At 50.0% G+C, this 26,838-nt stretch overlaps 1 protein-coding gene across 2 annotated transcripts in view; it reads right to left on the reverse strand.

The window, feature by feature from the left end:
- aldh18a1 (aldehyde dehydrogenase 18 family, member A1) overlaps positions 1 to 26,838 on the reverse strand; it is a 93,943-nt gene that overhangs the window by 63,339 nt on the left and 3,766 nt on the right. Inside the window, exons 3-8 of one of the 2 annotated variants that reach the window (XM_072479773.1) lie at positions 15,916 to 16,139; positions 12,844 to 12,993; positions 9,284 to 9,388; positions 8,959 to 9,111; positions 4,259 to 4,349; positions 950 to 1,074 (exon numbers count right to left, since the gene is read on the reverse strand). In XM_072479773.1, the coding sequence (XP_072335874.1) occupies positions 950 to 1,074; positions 4,259 to 4,349; positions 8,959 to 9,111; positions 9,284 to 9,388; positions 12,844 to 12,993; positions 15,916 to 16,139 (848 nt within the window). Of the gene's footprint in view, positions 1 to 949; positions 1,075 to 4,258; positions 4,353 to 8,958; positions 9,112 to 9,283; positions 9,389 to 12,843; positions 12,994 to 15,915; positions 16,140 to 26,838 lie in introns of both variants that reach the window. The other variant, XM_072479772.1, reaches the window with a different exon arrangement.

Here is a 26,838-nt window from a genome sequence, read left to right on the forward strand (position 1 = left end):
CTAAACCAGCAACATTCAGTCAGACTGCAGGGGAAGCTGTAAACCACTTCTGTACAAAACCTGGAACACAGATTCTCATCAGGGATTTAGTTTTCCTCAATCTAACTCAAACAACTCTGTAACTCCAAAGAGAAGGAGCTTGCCCATTATCCCTGAAGTCTCTGTACCTCACCAGGCAGCTGTGATAGAGTTTTATTGGGTAAAGATATTTTTTAAAGGGGCAACGGAAGGATTCCAAATTGAAGAGAGAAACAAAATGTACTTTTATTTAAATGTTAACGTGCAGTTGCAATAGTTTCCTCCTGCGTCTTCACTAGTTGGTGCCTGACCGGCCAACCCTGTTTATAAAGACACATTGACTTAGTTAAGGTCACCCCGCCCCTTATCGGGGGAGCTCGTATTCTGCAGTTTCCACAGGTTATGGCGACCCCGTAAGTCCGGTGCGGGTTATAACAGGTATCCAGGCATGTGGGGAAATGGGGAGCAAATGGAGTCAATGGACAAATCAACAATGATCTCACTGAAGGATTGAAGGATCAATTCCTGTTCCTCACAACCTCTTAACACAGAGCTGCCAAGCCACAGAATTGACCACACTTGGCACAGAGGAAGACAGTTAGATTACCGGTGTAGACAAGAAAGGAACAACACAAAGTAAATGATGAACAAATTGTTCAGCAAGAAATTGAAATTCAGGTGGCCACCTGAGATATACTGAGATGTTGTAGTAGCAACTGGATAAATAAATATGCCGAAACCTTGAAGATAGAGAAGACGGGGGAGGGGGCAGGCATAAAAAGAAGACAAGAAGCTTCTGAAACTCTGCTGTCTGGTTAAAGCTTCAGTATTGAGCAGGTTACAAACATTGGACAATGCTGAATCGTTGGATGTTCACTATCTGTCCTGACTGTCATTCTAATCATTTCTCTGTTCACAGCCTGTCCCTCACCTTGGCCTCCATTCCTCCCAGGCCCACTCTGGACATTGTGCCAAAGGTGATGGACTGCTGGTCTCCAGGGTAAAAGGTATCAATAAGTTTAGCATCATCCAATCCAGGTGGACTATCATAAAGCCCTGAAAGAAAGAAGAGCACTTTTACTAACAAATCCTCAAACCCTCAATCTGGAAACACAACCATCCACAACCCAAATAATTGGAAGCAAAAGTCAATATTGGAGTTTAATTTCAAAATTCCGATCCTTGTGTTGAAATGACTCAGTGACATCACCCTCCCTCTCTCTGTAACTCCTACAACACAGAGATCTCTGTGTTCCTCATAGACACCCCCGATTTCCTTCCCTCCACCATTGGTCACTTTTTATGCTTTTAGCTCCGACACCCTAAGCTTTAGAATTTCCTCCCTAAACCACTAGCTGCCCCCCCCCCCCCCCCCCACTCACCTTCACAATGATCCTTAAAACCCACATCTTTGATCAAGGTTTTGCTCACCTCTCCAAACACCTCTTTAGGTGGCATGTTGCCAATTTTTAATTGATTAAAGCTCCTGCGGACGGCAGAATATAAATGTCAGTTGTACCTTCCCCTAACTCCCCGATATTAACGCCCAACTCCATTGGATGAAGAGCAGCTCAGACAGTAACTAATGTCTGCCCTTTGAATGAAGACACCAGACAGTTACCATGATGGCCAAATGGCCTCTGTCAGTGCTGTAAAACTCTATGGCTATGACCATAACACCCGTCTCTTCTCTCACTAAACACGACAAGATTGTTGTATTAAAAGCTGGTTTAGGATTTAATTAAAAGACCGACACATCTGACTTTGCTAAATTACATAAAATTACAATGTTGTAGCCTCTGTGAGATCTAACAGATCCACATTTTCATTTTGAATTCATGCCTTGTTCAGAGGCTCGGCTTCTGACTGGGACCCAACTATGTCCTGGGATCCAGTAAACCTCTATCTGCTGTCGCCCTTGGATATTTCTGCCTCCACCTGATGTGCATCAGCAACTGTGCGGTGCTCACCGGATTGTGCCCCAGAAGCCTGCCCACGAATGTCGCCTATCAAGGTGAGTCTCTGCGCTGGTGGGCGGTGGGGGCTGTGACGCCTCGCTGGTCTCCCTGGAGCTCTCCTCCACGGTGGTCTCTTGGGTGGCGGGGCTGGGGGGCTACTCCCGATAGCCCGGCCCCATCAGGTGGAGATCCCGCCTCGTACCGGCCTCCCCGACCAGGCGCCGGAATGTGGCGACTAGGGGCTTTTCACAGTAACTTCATTGAAGCCTACTTGTGACAATAAGTGATTATTATTATTATTAGATCCTGTGGGAATGGACATGTGGTCAGTGAGAGGGAGGGATCCGTTTGTCTGACATGAACAACTCACTTGTGACAGGTCATCGGGGTGAAGGGTCAGTGGATCCCCACCTCTGTGACGCAGGTCAACCTCGCTGTCGGTGACTGCTCTCTCCTCGGGCAACCCCGAGATCGCCAGGGCCCGTTCCTCATAGGGGTGAGGACTCGGATATCTGGTACTCTGCCCCCCCCCCTCCCCCCCGCCCCCTCTTGGCCCTTTCCCGCTTATTTTGGGATATCCTGTCCTGCGGGGACAGAGAGAGGGTTTTGTGAGCCGCACGCTTGATGGATCAGTGGGGTCTACAGCAGATGGCATGTGTGGGCACCGCAACGGGACATGAAGGGGTTGTGCTGGTAGATGCCAGGCGGTGCTGAGGAACAAGCACGAAGATCAGGTGTGGGGAGGGTGTGAGGTGTCAGGGTGTGGGGGCCGGCGGTTGGGAATTAGAGGGGTGACAGGCGGGCTTGATGCCAGGAGGGAGGTGGTAACTTACCCTTGCAGCTCGGTGGAGGTCGTTGGTCTTCTGCCGACATTGACACTGATCCTCCTGGTCACACTGCCCACACTGCCAGCCGCTGCCACTGCCTCACAGGTGGTATTGCTGACCCTGCTGCTGGTCCTCTGACCCCCTCGGGGGGACAGGATGTCCCGTCTCACATCTCCAGCATCGGGAAGCCTGGCCAGGTCGGTATCCCCAAAGCGAGGAGCAGGACTGCGCGCTGCCATGCTGTGTGCTGACTGGGAGTGAGGGGGGGGGGAGCGTTTAAAGCAGCTCCTCCTTGTTAGCGCCAAGACGCTGGGGCGTAAGTCGGCGAATCAGACGGCGAGAATCTCGTGGGGGCTCATTATCGTCACTAATTGCTGTTGAATACAGGCCGCGATCTCGCCATCGCGACTCTCGAGAGACACCTGCCAAACGCACCCAAAATGACTCTTAGAAATGCTTCCGGTGAATCGCGCCCATAGTTAATTAATGAGTTTGATTTTGATAAGGTTGAGAAAGGGGCTAAAATGTGGTGGATTAAAGTCAATGTCTGTTTGGGGGATGTGTTGCATTTTGGCTAAAGTAAATACCAGCAGCATTGTACAGTGAATGGAAGGAACTCCACCCAGGAGCGATTGAGGAGCAAGTTGTCAGGACATTAAAGGCAGCACCTCAGGGTGATAAGGCCATGAAACAAGCTAAAGAAATTCTGGGTTCTATCACAGAGACACAGAATATAAACCCACGGGGTATTGATGAACTGATATGAAGCCTTAACAAGAGTTCTTGTGTCCCTCTCTCACCTTACTCATCGTTTTCTTTCTTGGGGATACACGATAACACTGTAGTTGCACTGTTGCTTCACAGCGCCAGGGTCCCAGGTTCGATTCTCGGCTTGGATCACTGTCTGTGCAGAGTCTGCACTTTCTCCCCGTGTCTGCATGGGTTTCCTCCGGGAGCTCCGGTTTCCTCCCACAGTCCAGACTAGAGTAGTGGGCCCACACGATAGGAATGATGCTAAGGTTTTAGATATGGTACAGAGCAGGTTAACTCCAATATAGTCGAGTCTGAGCAAACAGGTGAGACCATTCCAGGTCACGAGGGAGCTGGAGTGAGGGGCCATTGACACAAGATTAAATGTAAAAGAATAGAGGGGAGGAGAGGCAAAACACCTCCTATAACTTCATAACTCTGTTTGAAGTTTCTCCTGTCTATTGTTCCAAATATTTTATTTTTAATCTTGTGTCTCAACCACCAAAATCAGATAATTGTCCCATGTGTCGTCATTTTAATCAAATCACCCTTTAATTGTTATTTCGTACTGACTGAGACCTTCCTGTCCCGTGTAGTCCCCCTACCAGCCAGCTATAGTTACTGAGCCATTGGCTCTGTCTGTCACTGGTGTTAGTGAATGCAGAAACTGTCCAGTTCGGTCATTGTCACTGCGATCTCACCCACCTTCCACATCAGAGAGAACAATCAGCATGTCAGCTCTCATCTCCACTGCCAGTCTCGCTGCCAGGCTGTCATTGTCCTTGACACTGATCACCTGCTGGAACACAAAGCTGAGAATGAAGGACCCGCTCTGCAAAGTAAACCAGGCTGAAGTGTAGACAGACCGGCTCAATGCAAACGAGAAACAGCCCCAAGATTGTTCATCATTTCCCATCGTTCAATAAACAGCCGCCTCTCCCCCTCACCTCCCCCGCTGGACTCTGACCCGCAATGTTATAAGAACATCAGAAAATGGGATCTGGTCAAACTAGAATCCTACGGAATGGATTCAGTGGACAAAATCCGTCAACTGAATTTGACCCACACAATTATAAACATCACTATTTAATGGCATCTTCACTCTCTGAACGGGAGCGTTTTTCACAGACTGGAGGAATAGAACATAGAACATAGAACAGTACAGCACAGAACCGGCCCTTCGGCCCTCGATGTTGTGCCGAGCCTTGTCCGAAACCAAGATCAAGCTATCCCACTCCCTATCATTCTGGTGTGCTGCATGTGCCTATCCAATAACTGCTTGAAAGTTCCTAAAGTGTCCGACTCCACTATCACAGCAGGCAGTCCATTCCACACCCTAACCACTCTCTGAGTAAAGAACCTACCTCGGACATCCCTCCTATATCTCCCACCCTAAACCTTATAGTTATGCCGCCTTGGAACAGCTACATCCACCCGAGGAAATAGTCTCTGAACGTCCACTCTATTTATCCCCCTCATCATCTTATAAACCTCTATTAAGTCGCCTCTCATCCTCCTCCGCTCCAAAGAGAAAAGCCCTAGCTCCCTCAACCTTTCCTCATAAGACCTATCCTGCAACCCAGGCAGCATCCTGGTAATGGGCCCAGGTTAACAACAGGAAGGACCACAGAAGCCGGAGTTTTTCTTAACATCTGGATATCACCATCTGGCAGCCTATCCCAAACTGGATAAAGGTGTCTCTCTCTCACCTTGCTCATCGTTTTCTTTCTTGGGGATACATGGCAACACAGTGGTTAGCACTGTTGCTTCACAGAGCCAGGGTCCCAGGTTTGATTCCCGGCTTGGGTCACTGTCTGTGCGGAGTCTGCACGTTCTCCCCGTGTCTGCGTGGGTTTCCTCTGGGAGCTCCGGTTTCCTCCCACAGTCCAAGTCCAGTGCTTGTTAGGTAATTTATGTATGTATCTATCGGAGTTGGATGATCAGCCATGATGGTGATGAATGGCGGAGCTGGCTCGAAGGGCCGAAAGGCCTCCTCCTGCTCCTATCTTCTTCTATGTAACTTGGGCATTCTGAATTTTCCCTCTGTGTGCCTGAACAGGTGCCGGAATGTGGAGACTAGGGGCTTTTCACAGTAACTTCATTGCAGTGTTAATGTAAGCCTACTTGTGACAATTAAGATTATTATTATTATCCTGCACATTTATCAAACCTCACCAACTAGAGGCTGCTTGCTGGAACCTTGTTGCTAATCAAAAGGACAGAATTAACTTCCTTCTTCCTCTTGGCAGCTTTGACACGCTGCACACCTTACACCCAACAGTGCCGAGGAGGAGGGAGCAATCCCGAAGACACTTCCCGAAATCCAGATGAATCCTGCCGAGTAACTCGAAGAGACAATGCTCAGTTAACTTAGCCAATGAGGTACATGTGCTGCAATGGCCAGGGAGCCTAACTTCGGTAGTAGGGAAGATGCTGGAATCTATCATCAAGGAAGAAATAGCGAGGCATCTGGATGGAAATTGTCCCATTGGACAGACGCAGCATGGGTTCATAAAGGGCAGGTCGTGCCTAACTAATTTAGTGGAATTTTTTGAGGACATTAACAATGCGGTAGATAACGGGGAGCCAATAGATGTGGTATATCTGGATTTCCAGAAAGCCTTTGACAAGGTGCCTCACAAAAGGTTGCTGCATAAGATAAAGATGCATGGCATTAAGGGTAAAGTAGTAGCATGGATAGAGGATTGGTTAATTAATAGAAAACAAAGAGTGGGGATTAATGGGTGTTTCTCTGGTTGGCAATCAGTAGCTAGTGGTGTCCCTCAGGGATCAGTGTTGGGCCCACAACTGTTCACAATTTACAGAGATGATTTGGAGTTGGGGACCAAGGGCAATGTGTCCAAGTTTGCAGATGACACTAAGATGAGTGGTAAAGCAAAAAGTGCAGAGGATACTGGAAGTCTGCAGAGGGATTTGGATAGGCTAAGTGAATGGGCTAGGGTCTGGCAGATGGAATACAATATTGACAAATGTGAGGTTATCCATTTTGGTAGGAATAACCGCAAAAGGGATTATTATTTAAATGATAAAATATTAAAACATGCTGCTGTGCAGCGAGACCTGGGTGTGCTAGTGCATGAGTCGCAAAAAGTTGGTATACAGGTGCAACAGGTGATTAAGAAGGCAAATGGAATTTTGTCCTTCATTGCTAGAGGGATGGAGTTTAAGACTAGTGAGGTTATGCTGCAATTGTATAAGGTGTTAGTGAGGCCACACCTGGAGTATTGTGTTCAGTTTTGGTCTCCTTACTTGAGAAAGGACGTACTGGCACTGGAGGGTGTGCAGAGGAGATTCACTAGGTTAATCCCAGAGCTGAAGGGGTTGGATTACGAGGAGAGGTTGAGTAGACTGGGACTGTACTCGTTGGAATTTAGAAGGATGAGGGGGGATCTTATAGAAACATATAAAATTATGAAGGGAATAGATAGGATAGATGCGGGCAGGTTGTTTCCACTAGCGGGTGAAAGCAGAACTAGGGGGCATAGCCTCAAAATAAGGGGAAGTAGATTTAGGACTGAGTTTAGGAGGAACTTCTTCACCCAAAGGGTTGTGAATCTATGGAATTCCTTGCCCAGTGAAGCAGTAGAGGCTCCTTCAGTAAATGTTTTTAAGATAAAGATAGATAGTTTTTTGAAGAATAAAGGGATTAAGGGTTATGGTGTTCAGGCCGGAAAGTGGAGCTGAGTCCACAAAAGATCAGCCATGATCTCATTGAATGGCGGAGCAGGCTCGAGGGGCCAGATGGCCTACTCCTGCTCCTAGTTCTTATGTTCTTATGTTCATCTCACTGAGGACTTTCTCACCCATAAAGCTGGAACAAATTACCTATTTGTCCATTGGTGATTTCAAGCAGCTGTAAGGTCACCCACAAGCTTCCCGGTACTCGAATGCCAAGTTAAAATACATTTTTATAACCACACAGAATCTCTGTGTCATTTTACTATGTGTGGGAGAGGAAGAATGAGTTTGTGATTGGAGCCTTTTCTGTTGAGGATAATTGATGGAGCAGACTCTCCCCTCCTTTCCCCAGGGCTCTTGCTGGGTAACTCAATCCTTGGCTCTCCGTGATCACCTCTTGCTCGTTCTGCTCAACCTGCTCCTTCCACTGTCCCCAGACCCGAATGAGCAGTGAATTCTCATCCCCACTGCTAGTTAAAAATGACCTGGTCCATCCACTAACCTTATAGGAATAGAGTACTGAGGAACATGAGGAGGCCATTCGGCCCTTCAAGCCTGCTCCACCATTCAATAAGATCCTGGTTGATGTGGTTGTGGTCTCAGTTCCACTTTGCAGTCTGCCCCCCAGAACTCCCTTGTGTGTCTTGAATAAATTCAATGACCCAGCCTCCTCTGCTCTCTGGGGAGAATTTCACAGACTAACAACTCTCTCGAGAAAAGAATTCTCATTTCCGTCTTAAAATGGAGATCCCGTATTTTAAAACTGTGTCTCCTGATTCTAGTCTCCCCCACAAGAGGAAGCATCTTCGGGCATCCACCCTGGCAAGTCCCCTTAAGATACAGACAGGATGGTCAAAGGGGCAGAAAAGTGGTCGATGGAATTTAATCCTGAAAAATGGGAGGTGTTACACGTTGGAAGGGGGATTGTGACAAGGAAATATTCAAAAAAATGTCCTGACACTGGGAAGTTCCGAGGAGCAAAGGGACCTTGGTGTGTTTGTCCATAGATCTCTGAAGGCAGAAGGACAGGTTAATAGGGGGGGTGAAAAAGGTATATGGGATGCTCGCTTTTACCAATCGGGGCATTGATTACAAAAGTAGGGAGGTCATGATGGAGCTGTATAGACCTTTGGTGAGGTCACAGCTGGAGCACTGTGTGCAGTTCTGGTCGCCACATTATAGGAAGGATGTGATTGCACTGGAGCGGGTGCAGAGGAGATTCACCTGGATGTTGCCTGGGATGGAACATTTAAGTTATGAAGAGAGGTTGGATAGGCTTGGGTTGTTTTCCCTAGAGCAGAGAAGACTGTATCATCCGCAAAACTTTGAACTTGTCCCCTACACATTAGATCATGAATATATATCAGGAAAAGCAAGGGTTCCAATATCGACCCCTGGGGAAGTTCACTGCAAACCTTCCTCCAGCCCGACAAATATCCATTGACCATTCCTCTGCTTCCTATTATTCAGTAAGAGGTCTTACAACCAGGTTAAAGTCCAACAGGTGCAACGCCGGCATCTACACATCATGGTTCCTATTATTCAGACTATTTCGCTTCTGTCCCTTTTATTCCATGAGCTATAAAGTTTCTCATGAGCCTGGGTGTGGCACTGTTTTGTTATGTTAAAGGAACTATATAAATGCAAGGAGTGGTTGTTGTTTTATGATCTGAGCCGAATGTTGTGAATTCTCAGGCACCACTTACCCCCTGAAGGTCACTGTTTGGTTCAGGAGGTGGAACCACTGCATCATTGGTGTTAATTATTGGCACAATGTTCATTCGGAGAAGTTCATGGAGGGTACTGCTCAGATTCCTCCTCTTCTGCTCATCGTGAAAATCTAAATTTGTTACCAGAATCTGGGAATAAACAGCAAAACGTGAATGTTTATTTGATTTTCTCAAATTCAAACCTAGTAATTTGGAAGCAGCAAATCCAAATTGCGAAGCGTTATTGAAGCCCCCAGTATTCACAATTGAGCGTGGTCCGAGTTTTAGCACAAAAACAATTTCAGGATATACAGCAGCAGACCTGAGCAGCACAGATGCTGTATTGTGTGAACATCGCTTCGTACAGAGCCATCAACCCACTCTGACCAGCCGCAGCACAGGCACGAGCTTCCAGCACAGGAACTGTCTGTAAAGTTAAAATAAAACCTTTCACACACACAAGACACAGAAATGAACACGGAATGGGCTGTTTGATCTATTCATTCCCTTCAAATGGAGCATCTTAAGCCCGATCATAGAATCCTTACAGTGCAGAAACAGGCCATTCAGCCCATCGAGTCTGCACCAACTCTCTGAAAGAGCTCCATATCCAGGTCCACTCTCCCTCTCCATTCCCCGCAACCCCACCTAACCTTTTTGGTAAGGGGCAATTTATCATGGCCAATCCACCTAACCTGCACATCTTTGGACTTGTGGGAAGAAACCGGAGCACCCGGAGGAAACCCACGCAGACACGGGGAGAACGTGCAGACTCCGCACTGACAGTGACTCGAGGCCAGAATTGAACCCGGGTCCCTGGCGCTGTGAGGCAACTATGCTGACCACCATGCTGCCCCACTGTGCTGTCCCACTGTACCACCGTGCCATCCCACTGTGCCACCCCACTGTGCCGCCCCACCGTGCTGTCCCACTGTGCCTCCGTGCCATCCCACTGTGCCACTGTGCCGCCCCACCGTGCCACCCCACTGTGCCGTCGTGCCACCCCACCGTGCCGCCCCACCGTGCCGCCCCACCGTGCTGCCCCACCGTGCCGCCCCACTGTGCCACCCCACCGTGCCGCTCCACCGTGCTATCGTTCTGCAATATATCTTTAGCCTTTGAGTTCACTTTTCTTCAGTCACTGACCTATCTCAGCTGTGCCTGCTTCTCTCAATTGTTCCATTCCACAATTATACGCTGCACAGTTTCAGACTCTGAGTGCGGGATTGTCTAATATCGCAATCGCCGATCGGGCGGAGATTTGACTCCGCCGCCCAAACCGGGGTCGGCGCCGGTTTGGGCGGCGGTCAGCCATGCTCCGCCCCCTCCGAAATGGCGTAATCACATCGCACGCCGTTGCAACCCCATTGGCTCACCGTCGGCCGGCCCTCCCGAGATGCTCCGCCCCCGATGGGCCGAGTTCCTGACGGTGCGGGACACGTGTGGCCTCAGTGGTCTGCAACCCGCCACGGCGGCTGCGGACGGTGTCCAGCGACGCCACATTCGGCCGGGATTCGTGTCGCTGGCCGTGGGGGGGGGGGGGTGGAGGTTCCGTGAGGGCTGAGGCGGCTGGTGGAGAGTGGCCAGGGGGTGGCCTGTGGGGTCGCGGATGGTGGGTTGGGTCCACACATGGCCGGCTCCATGTTGTACGGCACGACTGCCGCAGGTCATCCCCATGTGCATGCGTGGCCATGGATCCGGCCATTCTCCGGCTGTTTTTGGCGCGGGAACCGGGAGTTTCACTCGGTGCCGCTGCTCGCCCCTCACCGGTACCGGAATCGGTGAGGGGTCGCCGCCGATTTTTGGTTTGTAAACCTCCCGCGAATTCTCCATTCAAGCCGGCACTGCTGAAACGGAGAATGACCCAGATTCGCCTCTGAATCCCCTACATTCCTCAATCAGTCGTCTGTTTCGATTACATTTCCCGTCCCCTAAAACAGTTATACACAGGCCCATTCTGCTAAACGTGGGAAAGGCCTGAGGCACCCCCTCCTGTTCCAGATGTTCCTCAGTGTCGGGCAAATCACTACAAGAACCTGCATTCATATAGCACCTTCAATATAGAAAACAACGGCCGGGATTCTCCGATCCCACGGCCATGTTCTGACGCCGGCGTCAAAAGCGGCTCGAGCCACTCCGGCATCAACGGATCAAAATCCAGCGGGCCACGGCCGGCGCGAGTCCGTGCATGCGCGGGGGGGTTCCTTCTCCGCGCCGGCCCCCGGGCAATATGGCGGAGCCCTACAGGGATCCCATGAAGACGAACATAGGCCCCCCACGGAACTAACCCGCCCGCCGATCGGTAGCCCCCGATCGCGGTCAGGACCCCCCGGGGTCGGATCCCCACTCCCCCCCCCACCAGGACGGCCCCTGCTCCGAGGTCCCGCAGTGTGGGACCGTACGTAACCCACGCCGGCCGGATTCAGCCGACCTCGGCGGGCACTCGGCCCGTCATGGCCCGGAGAGTCGCCGAGGGGGGGGGGCGCGGTGCCAATCCCACAGGGACCCGGGAATGGGTGGCCCGGCACCGGGGCAGCGTGGCACGGTTCTGCCCCCCCCCCCGGGCGATTCTCCGACCCGGCGCAGGACCGGAGAATCACGGCCAATATCTATCATGAAAGATACGGGAGTTGAGGCAAAGGAGTTATTAAGAGGGGAAAACAATGTTTTTGAACAAAGAAGAGACTTTTAAGCAGGTTGTAAAAGGTGGATGGAGAGGATCAGGAAACTTCCGGCAGGATTGAGCCGATTGACCTGGGGCTGGAGTCTCCGTTTGGGATTTTTGAGATTTCCGATGCGGAGCAATCCCGCCGGCAGTGGGATTCTCCAGTCCACCAGCCGTGTTTCCGATGCGGCATTCCTGCAGCCAGCCAATGGGATTTCCCATTGTGGCCAATCCACGCTGTCGGGAATCGGCGGGTGTGGGTGCGATGCTGGAGAATCCGCTGTAAGTGTTCCCGCTGGATCTGAATCAGGAGCAATCACGTTGCCACTGGGAGGCGCTAATATTCAGGATGGGCAAATGGGCCAGTGCTCTGCCCACCCGAATCCTGTGCAATTCTCATTCCCTCTGGTGTGGGATTGGCTGGGTCAGAATTCCCGTCAAATGGCCTGAGAGTGCCGGCCCACCTGGGGGAGGGGGGGATTTGGTATCGCCCACACCCCCACACACTCACCCCCACCCCCTCACCCCCCCACTCACCCTCCCACTCAGCTTCCCACCTCCCCCACTCACCCCCACCCACTCACCCCCCCACTCACCCCCCACTCACCCCCCCACTCACCACCCCCACTCACCCCCCCCACTTACCCCCCCACTCACCCCCACCCACTCCCCCCCACTCACCCCCCCACTCACCCCCCACTCACACCCCCACTCACCACCCCCACTCACCACCCCCACCCCACTCAACCTCCCACTCACCCCCCCCACTCACCCCCCCACTCACCACCCCCACTCACCACCCCCACCCCACTCAACCCCCCCACTCACCCCCCCCACTCACCCCCCCCACTCACCCCCCCACTCACCCCCCCCACTCACCCCCACCCCACTCACCCCCACTCACTCACCCCACCGACTCACCCCCCCACCCCCCCACTCACCCCCACTCACTCACCCCCACCCATTCATCCCCCCCCACCCCCCCACTCACCCCCACTCACTCACCCCCACCCCACTCACCCCCCTCTCACCCCCACCCACTCACGCCCAGCCATCAACCCCCACTCACCCCCCCACTCAACCCCACCAGCTTACCCCCCCCCCCCCCATTCACCCCCACGCCTGGGAGAAAAAAAAATCAAAGTTAAACTGTCAGAGAGAATTCAACATCTCCACATCTCAAACTGCTTTTCAATGTCAATCTCCTGCCAGCTCACCATGTCTTTCAGCTGGTTTTGTCCAGAGTGCAGAGCTTGTCGGACGCTCTGGGAAAGCAGGATCTCGTGGCGAAGACGTTGTTTGCCAAAAGCCACAGCTCCACTCGTTACAATCATCATCTCCCGGCCTTGGTTCTGGAGGACAGACACCTTCAGGAGAAACAAGAAGAAAGTTCCAAACTATTGATTCTTAAATAACAATTTATCAAACAATATCGCACCTGGACTCGCAAACAACATCGAAGGTGCTGCACTGGAAGGTTAAACAGTCATTTACTGTTTGGAACAAGATCATTCGGGCCATTGAGTCCACGTCACACAGCAGCCCAATCACTTTCTCTTTGCCAAGATGTGGAGATGCCGGCGTTGGACTGGGGTGAGCACAGTAAGAAGTCTTACAACACCAGGTTAAAGTCCAACAGGTTTGTTTCGATGTCACTAGCTTTCGGAGCGCTGTTCCTTCCTCAGGTGAATGAAGAGGTCTGTTCCAGAAACACATATATAGACAAATTCAAAGATGCCAAACAATGCTAGGAATGCGAGCATTAGCAGGTGATTAAATCTTTACAGATCCAGAGATGGGGTAACCCCAGGTTAAAGAGGTGTGAATTGTATCAAGCCAGGACAGTTGGTAGGATTTCGCAGTAGACAAATTCAAAGATGCAAACAATGCTCTCTTTGCTGGTTAATCTCCGTCTCCTGACACATTCATGTCTTTAAAATTCCCACCCAGCTTCCTTTTCAAATCATTCACTGTTTCCATTTCGATCACCTTCGTGGACGGTGACATCCAGGTCATTACTGCTTGCTACATAAACACACTTCCTCACAATCCCCCGCATCGCTTGCTCAAAATCCTAAATCTGTCGCCCCCGATCTCCCCCCCCCCTCCAGCATTCCCACCGCGGGAACCGAACCCACCCCCAACTTAGCTGAGGCGACCCTCGAGACCCCCCTTCACCCCACCTCATCAGGACAGGGCAACCCCCCGGGCTCAACCCCGGGCATGGGCAACCTAACACCCTGGCAGTGCCCCTGCCAGCTAAGGTGACACTGCCAGGGCGCCCCAAGGTGGCAGGAGAGCCAGGGTACCACCCTGTCCAGAGCCCGACCACCCCCTGGCCTAGGAGGACTCCCCCCAGGCCTGTGAGGAATCCCCCACTCCCCCCAAGGTGCTGTTATGCCTGGTCCAGGTGTTGACCAGTACTGAACGGTGCTCTGCGAGCTCTCCCCGGTGTGGCCGTTTGTTCCGGGGCGTTGGGAGCATCGGCTCTGATATATTGAATTGAGCATAACTGCTCATTTAAATATGTAAATCTGGACCACACCCAGTGAGATCATTGCAAATCTCACGGTCGGCTCTAACAAGATTTGATGGCCTCGCCACATCACCAAGTCAGGCGCGATGACGCCTCGATTACGCCCACAAATTCATACAGGTCCACAGCACAGAAAAGATCCGTCGGTCCATCATGTCTGCACCAGTCAAAAAACAACCACCTAACTATTCTAATCCCATTTCCCAGTCCTTGGCCCATAGCCGTGTCTGCCCTGGGATCGCAGGCGCACATCTAAATACTTCTAAAATGTTATGAGGGTCTCTGCCTCCACCCCCCTTTCAGGCAGCGAGTTCCAGACTCCCACCCCCCCCAGCCCCTCTGGGTGGAAAGGCTTTTCCTCACATCCCCTCTAAACCTGCTGCCCCTTCCCTTAAATCTGTGCCCCCTGGTCATTGATCCCACTACCAAGGGGAAACGTTTCTTCCTGTCTGCTCTATGCCCCTCATAATTTTACACACCTCAATCCTGTCCCCCCTCAGTCTCCTCTGCTCCAAGGCAAACAATCCCAGTCTATCCAATCTCTCTTCATAGCTAAAACTCTCCAGCCCAGACAACATCCTGGTAAATCTCCTCTGCGCCCTTTCCAGTTATCACATCCCTCCTGTAATGTGGATTCCAGAACTGCCCACAATACTCTCGCTGTGGCCTAACCAACATTTTGTAAGAGTTTTTCCTTCTCAACCTTATTAAAATCTGTCAGAATCTTGTTCACCTTCATCACATCTCCCCTCAATCTCCTTTGCTCTGTTAAGAAAACAAAATTGCGACTGAGACAAAGCTTGTGACTAAAAGCTCAGTTATAGGGGGCGAAATTCTCCGGAAACGGCGCGATGTCCACCGACTGGCGCCCAAAATGGCGCAAATCAGTCGGGCATCGCGCCGCCCCAAAGGTGCGGAATGATCCGCATCTTTGGGGGCTGAGCCCCAACATTGAGGGGCTAAGCCGGCGCCGGCCGAATTTCCGCCCCGCCAGCTGGCGCGGAAATGACATCTCCGGGCGGCGCATGCGTGGGAGCGTTAGCGGCCGCTGACGGCATTCCCGCGCATGCGCAGTGGAGGGAGTCTCTTCCGCTCCGCCATGGTGGAGACCGTGGCGAAGGCGGAAGGGAAAGAGTGCGCCCACGGCACAGGCCCGCCCGCGGATCGGTGGGCCCCGATCGTGGGCCAGGCCACCGTGGGGGCACCCCCCGGGGCCAGATTGCTCCACGCGCCCCCCCAGGACCCCGGAGCCCCCCCACCGCCGCCTTGTCCTGCTGGTAAGGTAGGTGGTTTAATCTACGCCGGCGGGACAGGCATTTTAGCGGCGGGACTTCGGCCCATCCGGGCCGGAGAATCGCGGGGTGGGGGGGGTGGGGGGGGGGCGCCAACCAGTGCAGCGCGATTCCCGCCCCCGCCGAATGTCCGGTGGTGGAGAATTCGGCAACCGGCGGGGGCGGGATTCGCGGCAGCCCCCGGCGATTCTCCAACCCGGCGGGGGGACGGAGAATCTCGCCCAGGGTCAGGGTTCATGGAAGGTCTGAAAGGAAAAGCGAGAGGTGAAGTCTGTTCAATAAAAATCATTCTGCAGCAATCATTACCACTGTCTAATCCTCCGGGCAATATTTCCATCTTGGTCCTCAATCATCTCCTAACCTTGGGAATTAGCAGCAAAAGCTTATCGACCAGGATTTAAAAAGTTATTCTCTGACAGCGCATTCCTAATGGAAAAGAATTCGCCAGCCGCTGATCTCACCTGCTCGACAATGGAAGCCAGGCGCCCAAGAGCCAGACCGCACTCATCACCTCGGGTCACCACAGCACTGCCAAGCTTCACCACAATGCGCTTGGCATGTTTCAGCTCACTGCGATGGGCGGATGGTTTCCCTGGAGTGCGCCTGAGAGGAATAGTGAGAAATGGAACATTGCTCCATGAGCGGGTAAATGGTTTATCGGACACTGATCCATAAATTGGCCAATCTAGAGAAAAGAGAAAGACAAATTCACAACCTGATCTGGAAACAGTAACCGAGGAACAAATAAAATCTTCAGGGAACACCTTGATGTGAAAGAATGGTTATGGTCTGGTCAGGTTCATTCCTTTCAATGTAACATCAGAACTACTGTCGAAAAATGAATTTGTACAACTGAATAGAATGAAATATTGGAAACCAAACCACTCACATAGGCCAGGTTAAACCTTTGCTGTTCGAAAGCTTTTAGCTGAACAATTACTCAACTGGAGCCATCGTAACAGTTAAAATGACAATATTGCAAATCAGCTGATTAGAGAAACAGCTGGTGCACAGTGTGAATGGGAAAAAGTGCACAGTGTGATTGAGAAACAGTGCACAGTGTGAATGAGAAACAGTGCACAGTGTGAATGAGAAACAGTGCACAGTGTGAATGGGAAACAGTGCACAGTGTGAATGATAAACAGTGCACAGTGTGAATGGGAAACAGTGCACAGTGTGAATGGGAAACGGTGCACAGTGTGGATGGGAAACAGTGCACAGTGTGAATGATAAACAGTGCACAGTGTGAATGGGAAACAGTGCGCAGTGTGAATAGGAAACAGTGCACAGTGTGAATGAGAAACGGTGCACAGTGTGAATGAGAAACAGTGCACAGTGTGAATGGGAAACGGAGCACAGTGTGAATGCGAAGCAGTGCACAGTGTGAATGGGAAACAGCGCAAAGTGTGAATGAGAAACAGTGCACAGTGTGAATGGGAAACGGTGCACAGTGTGAATGAGAATCAGTGCACACTGTGGATGGGAAACAGTGCACAGTGTGAATGATAAACAGTGCACAGTGTGAATGATAAACAGTGCGCAGTGTGAAAAGGAAACAGTGCACAGTGTGAATGGGAAACGGTGCACAGTGTGAATGGGAAACGGTGCACAGTGTGAATGGGAAACGGTGCATAGTGTGAATGCGAAGCAGTGCACAGTGTGAATGGGAAACAGTGCACAGTGTGAATGGGAAACGGTGCACAGTGTGAATGAGAATCAGTGCACAGTGTGAATGGGAAACGGTGCACAGTGTGAATGAGAAACAGTGCACAGTGTGAATGAGAAACAGTGGACAGTGTGAATGGGAAACAGTGCACAGTGTGAATTGGAAGCCTTGCAGTGTGAATGAGAAACAGTGCACAGTGTGAATGGGAAACAGTGCACAGTGTGAATGGGAAACAGTGCACAGTGTGAATGAGAAACAGTGCACAGTGTGAATGGGAAACAGTGCACAGTGTGAATGAGAAACAGTGCACAGTGTGAATGGGAAACAGTGCACAGTGTGAATGAGAAACAGTGCACAGTATGAATGAGAAACGGTGCACAGTGTGAATGGGAAACGGTGCACAGTGTGAATGAGAATCAGTGCACAGTGTGAATGGGAAACGGTGCACAGTGTGAATGAGAAACAGTGCACAGTGTGAATGAGAAACAGTGGACAGTGTGAATGGGAAACAGTGCACAGTGTGAATTGGAAGCCTTGCAGTGTGAATGAGAAACAGTGCACAGTGTGAATGGGAAACAGTGCACAGTGTGAATGGGAAACAGTGCACAGTGTGAATGAGAAACAGTGCACAGTGTGAATGGGAAACAGTGCACAGTGTGAATGAGAAACAGTGCACAGTGTGAATGAGAAACGGTGCACAGTGTGAATGCTAAACAGTGCACACTGTGAATGATAAACAGTGCACAGTGTGAATGAGAAACAGTGCACAGTGTGAATGAGAAACGGTGCACAGTGTGAATGGGAAACGGTGCACAGTGTGGATGGGAAACAGTGCACAGTGTGAATGTGAAGCCCTGCACAGTGTGAATGATAAACAGTGCACAGTGTGAATGATATAAACAGTGCACAGTGTGAATGGGAAACAGTGCACAGTGTGAATGAGAAACAGTGCGCAGTGTGAATGGGAAGCCCTGCAGTGTGAATGAGAAACAGTGCACAGTGTGAATGAGAAATGGTGCACAGTGTGAATGGGAAACAGTGCACAGTGTGAATGGGAAACGGTGCACAGTGTGAATGAGAAACGGTGCACAGTCTGAATGGGAAACAGTGCACAGTGTGAATGGGAAACAGTGCACAGTGTGAATGAGAAACAGTGCACAGTGTGAATGGGAAACAGTGCACAGTGTGAATGGGAAACGGTGCACAGTGTGAATGGGAAACAGTGCACAGTGTGAATGGGAAACAGTGCACAGTGTGAATGAGAAACAGTGCACAGTCTGAATGGGAAACAGTGCACAGTGCGAATGGAAAACAGTGCACAGTGTGAATGAGAAACGGTGCACAGTCTGAATGGGAAACAGTGCACATTGTGAATGGGAAACGGTGCAGTGTGAATGGGAAACAGTGCAGTGTGAATGGGAAACAGTGCACAGTGTGAATGAGAAACAGTGCACAGTGTGAATGAGAAACAGTGTGCAGTGTGAATGGGAAACAGTGCGCAGTGTGAATGGGAAACGGTGCGCAGTGTTAATGGGAAACCCTGAACAGTGTGAATGGGAAACAGTGCACAGTGTGAATGAGAAACAGTGCACAGTCTGAATGGGAAACAGTGCAGTGTGAATGGGAAACAGTGCACAGTGTGAATGGGAAACAGTGCAGTGTGAATGGGAAACGGTGCAGTGTGAATGGGAAACAGTTCACAGTGTGAATGGGAAACAGTGCACAGTGTGAATGAGAAACAGTGCACAGTGTTAATGGGAAACAGTGCACAATGTGAATGGGAAACAGTGCACAGTGTGAATGGGAAACGGTGCACAGTGTGAATGAGAAACAGTGCACAGTGTGAATGAGAAACAGTGCACAGTGTGAATGGGAAACTGTGCACAGTGTGAATTGGAAACAGTTCACAGTGTGAATGGGAAACAGTGCGCAGTGTGAATGGGAAACAGTGCACAGTGTGAATGGGAAACAGTGCGCAGTGTGAATGTGAAACCCTGAACAGTGTGAATGAGAAACAGTGCACAGTGTGAATTGGAAAGAGTGCACAGTGTGAATGAGAAACAGTGCACAGTGTGAATGGGAAGCCCTGCAGTGTGAATGAGAAACAGTGCACAGTGTGAATGGGAAACGGTGCACAGTGTGAAAGGGAAGCCCTGCAGTGTGAATGAGAAACAGTGCACAGTGTGAATGGGAAACGGTGCACAGTGTGAAAGGGAAGCCCTGCAGTGTGAATGAGAAACAGTGCACAGTGTGAATGGGAAACGGTGCACAGTGTGAAAGGGAAACAGTGCACAGTGTGAATGAGAAACAGTGCACAGTGTGAATGAGAAACAGTGCACAGTGTGAATGAGAAACAGTGCACAGTGTGAATGGGAAATATTGCACAGTGTGAATGGGAAACAGTGCACAGTGTGAATGGGAAAAGCGCACAGTGTGAATGGGAAACAGTGCACAGTGTGAATGGGAAACAGTGCACAGTGTGAATGAGAAATGGTGCACAGTGTGAATGAGAAACGGTGCACAGTGTGAATGGGAAACAGTGCACAGTGTGAATGGGAAACAGTGCACAGTGTGAATGGGAAACAGTGCACAGTGTGAATGGGAAACGGTGCACAGTGTGAATGAGACACAGTGCACAGTGTGAATGAGAAACAGTGCGCAGTGTGAATAGGAAACAGTGCACAGTGTGAATGGGAAACAGTGCACAATGTGAATGGGAAACAGTGCACAGTGTGAATGGGAAACGGTGCACTGTGTGAATGAGAAACGGTGCACAGTGTGAATGAGAAACAGTGCACAGTGTGAATGAGAAACAGTGCGCAGTGTGAATGGGAAACAGTGCACAGTGTGAATGAGAAACGGTGCACAGTGTGAATGAGAAACAGTGCACATTGTGAATGGGAAACGGTGCAGTGTGAAAGGGAAACAGTGCACAGTGTGAATGAGAAACGGTGCACTGTGTGAATGAGAAACGGTGCACAGTGTGAATGAGAAACAGTGCACAGTGTGAATGAGAAACAGTGCACAGTGTGAATGAGAAACAGTGCGCAGTGTGAATGGGAAACAGTGCGCAGTGTGAATGGGAAACAGTGCACAGTGTGAATGAGAAACAGTGCGCAGTGTGAATGAGAAACAGTGCACAGTGTGAATGAGAAACAGTGCACAGTGTGAATGGGAAACAGTGCACAGTGTGAATGGGAAACCCTGAACAGTGTGAATGGGAAACAGTGCGCAGTGTGAATGGGAAACAGTGCACAGTGTGAATGAGAAACAGTGCGCAGTGTGAATGAGAAACAGTGCACAGTGTGAATGGGAAACAGTGCACAGTGTGAATGAGAAACAGTGCGCAGTGTGAATGAGAAACAGTGCACAGTGTGAATGGGAAACAGTGCACAGTGTGAATGGGAAACCCTGAACAGTGTGAATGAGAAACAGTGCACAGTGTGAATGGGAAACAGTGCACAGTGTGAATGGGAAACAGTGCACAGTGTGAATGGGAAACAGTGCACAGTGTGAATGGGAAACAGTGCACAGTGTGAATGGGAAACGGTGCACAGTGTGAATGGGAAACGGTGCACAGTGTGAATGAGAAACGGTGCACAGTGTGAATGGGAAACGGTGCACAGTGTGAATGGGAAACGGTGCACAGTGTGAATGGGAAACAGTGCACAGTGTGAATGGGAAACAGTGCACAGTGTGAATGAGAAACGGTGCACAGTGTGAATGAGAAACGGTGCACAGTGTGAATGGGAAACGGTGCACAGTGTGAATGGGAAACGGTGCACAGTGTGAATGGGAAACAGTGCACAGTGTGAATGGGAAACAGTGCACAGTGTGAATGAGAAACGGTGCACAGTGTGAATGAGAAACGGTGCACAGTGTGAATGGGAAACGGTGCACAGTGTGAATGGGAAACGGTGCACAGTGTGAATGAGAAACGGTGCACAGTGTGAATGGGAAACGGTGCACAGTGTGAATGGGAAACGGTGCACAGTGTGAATGGGAAACAGTGCACAGTGTGAATGGGAAACAGTGCACAGTGTGAATGAGAAACGGTGCACAGTGTGAATGAGAAACGGTGCACAGTGTGAATGGGAAACGGTGCACAGTGTGAATGGGAAACGGTGCACAGTGTGAATGGGAAACAGTGCACAGTGTGAATGGGAAACAGTGCACAGTGTGAATGGGAAACAGTGCACAGAGTGAATGGGAAACAGTGCACAGTGTGAATGGGAAACAGTGCACAGTGTGAATGGGAAACAGTGCACAGTGTGAATGGGAAACAGTGCACAGTGTGAATGGGAAACAGTGCATAGTGTGAATGGGAAACAGTGCACAGTGTGAATGGGAAACCCTGCATGTGAATGGGAAACAGTGCACAGTGTGAATGGGAAACCCTGCAGTGTGAATGGGAAACAGTGCACAGTGTGAATGGGAAACAGTGCACAGTGCACAGTGTGAATGGGAAACAGTGCACAGTGCACAGTGTGAATGGGAAACAGTGCACAGTGTGAATGGGAAACAGTGCACAGTGCACAGTGTGAATGGGAAACGGTGCACAGTGTGAATGGGAAACGGTGCACAGTGTGAATGAGAAATGGTGCACAGTGTGAATGAGAAACAGTGCACAGTGTGAATGGGAAACGGTGCACAGTGTGAATGAGAAACAGTGCACAGTGTGAATGGGAAACAGTGCACAGTGTGAATGAGAAACAGTGCACAGTGTGAATGGGAAACAGTGCACAGTCTGAATGGGAAACAGTGCACAGTGTGAATGAGAAACAGTGCACAGTGTGAATGGGAAACAGTTCACAGTGTGAATGGGAAACAGTGCACATTGTGAATGGGAAACAGTGCACATTGTGAATGGGAAACAGTGCACAGTGTGAATGGGAAACAGTGCACAGTGTGAATGGGAAACGGTGCACAGTGTGAATGAGAAACAGTGCACAGTGTGAATGGGAAACAGTGCACAGTGTGATTGAGAAACAGTGCACAGTGTGAATGGGAAACAGTTCACAGTGTGAATGGGAAACAGTGCACAGTGTGAATGGGAAATGGTGCACAGTGTGAATGGGAAACGGTGCACAGTGTGAATGGGAAACAGTGCACAGTGTGAATGGGAAAAGCGCACAGTGTGAATGGGAAACAGTGCACAGTGTGAATGGGAAACAGTGAACAGTGTGAATGAGAAATGGTGCACAGTGTGAATGAGAAACGGTGCACAGTGTGAATGGGAAACAGTGCACAGTGTGAATGGGAAACAGTGCACAGTGTGAATGGGAAACAGTGCACAGTGTGAATGAGAAACGGTGCACAGTGTGAATGGGAAACGGTGCACAGTGTGAATGAGAAACAGTTCACAGTGTGAATGGGAAACAGTGCACAGTGTGAATGGGAAACAGTGCACAGTGTGAATGGGAAACAGTGCACAGTGTGAATGGGAAACGGTGCACAGTGTGAATGAGACACAGTGCACAGTGTGAATGAGAAACAGTGCGCAGTGTGAATAGGAAACAGTGCACAGTGTGAATGGGAAACAGTGCACAATGTGAATGGGAAACAGTGCACAGTGTGAATGGGAAACGGTGCACTGTGTGAATGAGAAACGGTGCACAGTGTGAATGAGAAACAGTGCACAGTGTGAATGAGAAACAGTGCACAGTGTGAATGAGAAACGGTGCACAGTGTGTATGAGAAACAGTGCACATTGTGAATGGGAAACGGTGCAGTGTGAAAGGCAAACAGTGCACAGTGTGAATGAGAAACGGTGCACTGTGTGAATGAGAAACGGTGCACAGTGTGAATGAGAAACAGTGCACAGTGTGAATGAGAAACAGTGCGCAGTGTGAATGGGAAACAGTGCGCAGTGTGAATGGGAAACAGTGCACAGTGTGAATGAGAAACAGTGCGCAGTGTGAATGAGAAACAGTGCACAGTGTGAATGAGAAACAGTGCACAGTGTGAATGGGAAACAGTGCACAGTGTGAATGGGAAACAGTGCACAGTGCACAGTGTGAATGGGAAACAGTGCACAGTGTGAATGGGAAACCCTGAACAGTGTGAATGGGAAACAGTGCACAGTGTGAATGGGAAGCCTTGCAGTGTGAATGAGAAACAGTGCACAGTGTGAATGGGAAACAGTGCACAGTGTGAATGGGAAACGGTGCACAGTGTGAATGGGAAACGGTGCACAGTGTGAATGGGAAACGGTGCACAGTGTGAATGGGAAACAGTGCACAGTGTGAATGGGAAACAGTGCACAGTGTGAATGGGAAACAGTGCACAGTGTGAATGGGAAACAGTGCACAGTGCACAGTGTGAATGGGAAACAGTGCACAGTGCACAGTGTGAATGGGAAACGGTGCACAGTGTGAATGGGAAACGGTGCACAGTGTGAATGAGAAATGGTGCACAGTGTGAATGAGAAACAGTGCACAGTGTGAATGGGAAACGGTGCACAATGTGAATGAGAAACAGTGCACAGTGTGAATGGGAAACAGTGCACAGTGTGAATGAGAAACAGTGCACAGTGTGAATGGGAAACAGTGCACAGTCTGAATGGGAAACGGTGCACAGTGTGAATGGGAAACAGTGCACAGTGTGAATGAGAAACAGTGCACAGTGTGAATGGGAAACAGTTCACAGTGTGAATGGGAAACAGTGCACATTGTGAATGGGAAACAGTGCACATTGTGAATGGGAAACAGTGCACAGCGTGAATGGGAAACAGTGCACAGTGTGAATGGGAAACGGTGCACAGTGTGAATGAGAAACAGTGCACAGTGTGAATGGGAAACAGTGCACAGTGTGAATGAGAAACAGTGCACAGTGTGAATGGGAAACAGTTCACAGTGTGAATGGGAAACAGTGCACAGTGTGAATGGGAAACAGTACACAGTGTGAATGGGAAATGGTGCACAGTGTGAATGGGAAACGGTGCACAGTGTGAATGGGAAACAGTGCACAGTGTGAATGGGAAACAGTGCACAGTGTGAATGGGAAACAGTGCACAGTGTGAATGAGAAACGGTGCACAGTGTGAATGGGAAACCCTGCAGTGTGAATGGGAAACAGTGCACAGTGTGAATGGGAAACAGTGCACAGTGCACAGTGTGAATGGGAAACGGTGCACAGTGTGAATGGGAAACAGTGCACAGTGTGAATGGGAAACAGTGCACAGTGTGAATGGGAAACAGTGCACAGTGTGAATGAGAAACGGTGCACAGTGTGAATGGGAAACCCTGCAGTGTGAATGGGAAACAGTGCACAGTGTGAATGGGAAACCCTGCAGTGTGAATGGGAAACAGTGCACAGTGTGAATGGGAAACAGTGCACAGTGCACAGTGTGAATGGGAAACAGTGCACAGTGCACAGTGTGAATGGGAAACAGTGCACAGTGTGAATGGGAAACAGTGCACAGTGCACAGTGTGAATGGGAAACGGTGCACAGTGTGAATGGGAAACGGTGCACAGTGTGAATGAGAAATGGTGCACAGTGTGAATGAGAAACAGTGCACAGTGTGAATGGGAAACGGTGCACAGTGTGAATGAGAAACAGTGCACAGTGTGAATGGGAAACAGTGCACAGTGTGAATGAGAAACAGTGCACAGTGTGAATGGGAAACAGTGCACAGTCTGAATGGGAAACGGTGTACAGTGTGAATGGGAAACAGTGCACAGTGTGAATGAGAAACAGTGCACAGTGTGAATGGGAAACAGTTCACAGTGTGAATGGGAAACAGTGCACATTGTGAATGGGAAACAGTGCACATTGTGAATGGGAAACAGTGCACAGTGTGAATGGGAAACAGTGCACAGTGTGAATGGGAAACGGTGCACAGTGTGAATGAGAAACAGTGCACAGTGTGAATGGGAAACAGTGCACAGTGTGAATGAGAAACAGTGCACAGTGTGAATGGGAAACAGTTCACAGTGTGAATGGGAAACAGTGCACAGTGTGAATGGGAAATGGTGCACAGTGTGAATGGGAAACGGTGCACAGTGTGAATGGGAAACAGTGCACAGTGTGAATGGGAAAAGCGCACAGTGTGAATGGGAAACAGTGCACAGTGTGAATGGGAAACAGTGCACAGTGTGAATGAGAAATGGTGCACAGTGTGAATGAGAAACGGTGCACAGTGTGAATGGGAAACAGTGCACAGTGTGAATGGGAAACAGTGCACAGTGTGAATGGGAAACAGTGCACAGTGTGAATGAGAAACGGTGCACAGTGTGAATGGGAAACGGTGCACAGTGTGAATGAGAAACAGTTCACAGTGTGAATGGGAAACAGTGCACAGTGTGAATGGGAAACAGTGCACAGTGTGAATGGGAAACAGTGCACAGTGTGAATGGGAAACGGTGCACAGTGTGAATGAGACACAGTGCACAGTGTGAATGAGAAACAGTGCGCAGTGTGAATAGGAAACAGTGCACAGTGTGAATGGGAAACAGTGCACAATGTGAATGGGAAACAGTGCACAGTGTGAATGGGAAACGGTGCACTGTGTGAATGAGAAACGGTGCACAGTGTGAATGAGAAACAGTGCACAGTGTGAATGAGAAACAGTGCACAGTGTGAATGAGAAACGGTGCACAGTGTGTATGAGAAACAGTGCACATTGTGAATGGGAAACGGTGCAGTGTGAAAGGCAAACAGTGCACAGTGTGAATGAGAAACGGTGCACTGTGTGAATGAGAAACGGTGCACAGTGTGAATGAGAAACAGTGCACAGTGTGAATGAGAAACAGTGCGCAGTGTGAATGGGAAACAGTGCGCAGTGTGAATGGGAAACAGTGCACAGTGTGAATGAGAAACAGTGCGCAGTGTGAATGAGAAACAGTGCGCAGTGTGAATGAGAAACAGTGCACAGTGTGAATGAGAAACAGTGCACAGTGTGAATGGGAAACCCTGAACAGTGTGAATGGGAAACAGTGCACAGTGTGAATGGGAAGCCTTGCAGTGTGAATGAGAAACAGTGCACAGTGTGAATGGGAAACAGTGCACAGTGTGAATGGGAAACGGTGCACAGTGTGAATGGGAAACGGTGCACAGTGTGAATGGGAAACGGTGCACAGTGTGAATGGGAAACAGTGCACAGTGTGAATGGGAAACAGTGCACAGTGTGAATGGGAAACAGTGCACAGTGTGAATGGGAAACAGTGCACAGTGCACAGTGTGAATGGGAAACAGTGCACAGTGCACAGTGTGAATGGGAAACGGTGCACAGTGTGAATGGGAAACGGTGCACAGTGTGAATGAGAAATGGTGCACAGTGTGAATGAGAAACAGTGCACAGTGTGAATGGGAAACGGTGCACAATGTGAATGAGAAACAGTGCACAGTGTGAATGGGAAACAGTGCACAGTGTGAATGAGAAACAGTGCACAGTGTGAATGGGAAACAGTGCACAGTCTGAATGGGAAACGGTGCACAGTGTGAATGGGAAACAGTGCACAGTGTGAATGAGAAACAGTGCACAGTGTGAATGGGAAACAGTTCACAGTGTGAATGGGAAACAGTGCACATTGTGAATGGGAAACAGTGCACATTGTGAATGGGAAACAGTGCACAGCGTGAATGGGAAACAGTGCACAGTGTGAATGGGAAACGGTGCACAGTGTGAATGAGAAACAGTGCACAGTGTGAATGGGAAACAGTGCACAGTGTGAATGAGAAACAGTGCACAGTGTGAATGGGAAACAGTTCACAGTGT

The sequence above is a fragment of the Scyliorhinus torazame genome, chromosome 16 (genome assembly GCF_047496885.1).
Source record: "Scyliorhinus torazame isolate Kashiwa2021f chromosome 16, sScyTor2.1, whole genome shotgun sequence".
NCBI lineage: Eukaryota > Metazoa > Chordata > Chondrichthyes > Carcharhiniformes > Scyliorhinidae > Scyliorhinus > Scyliorhinus torazame.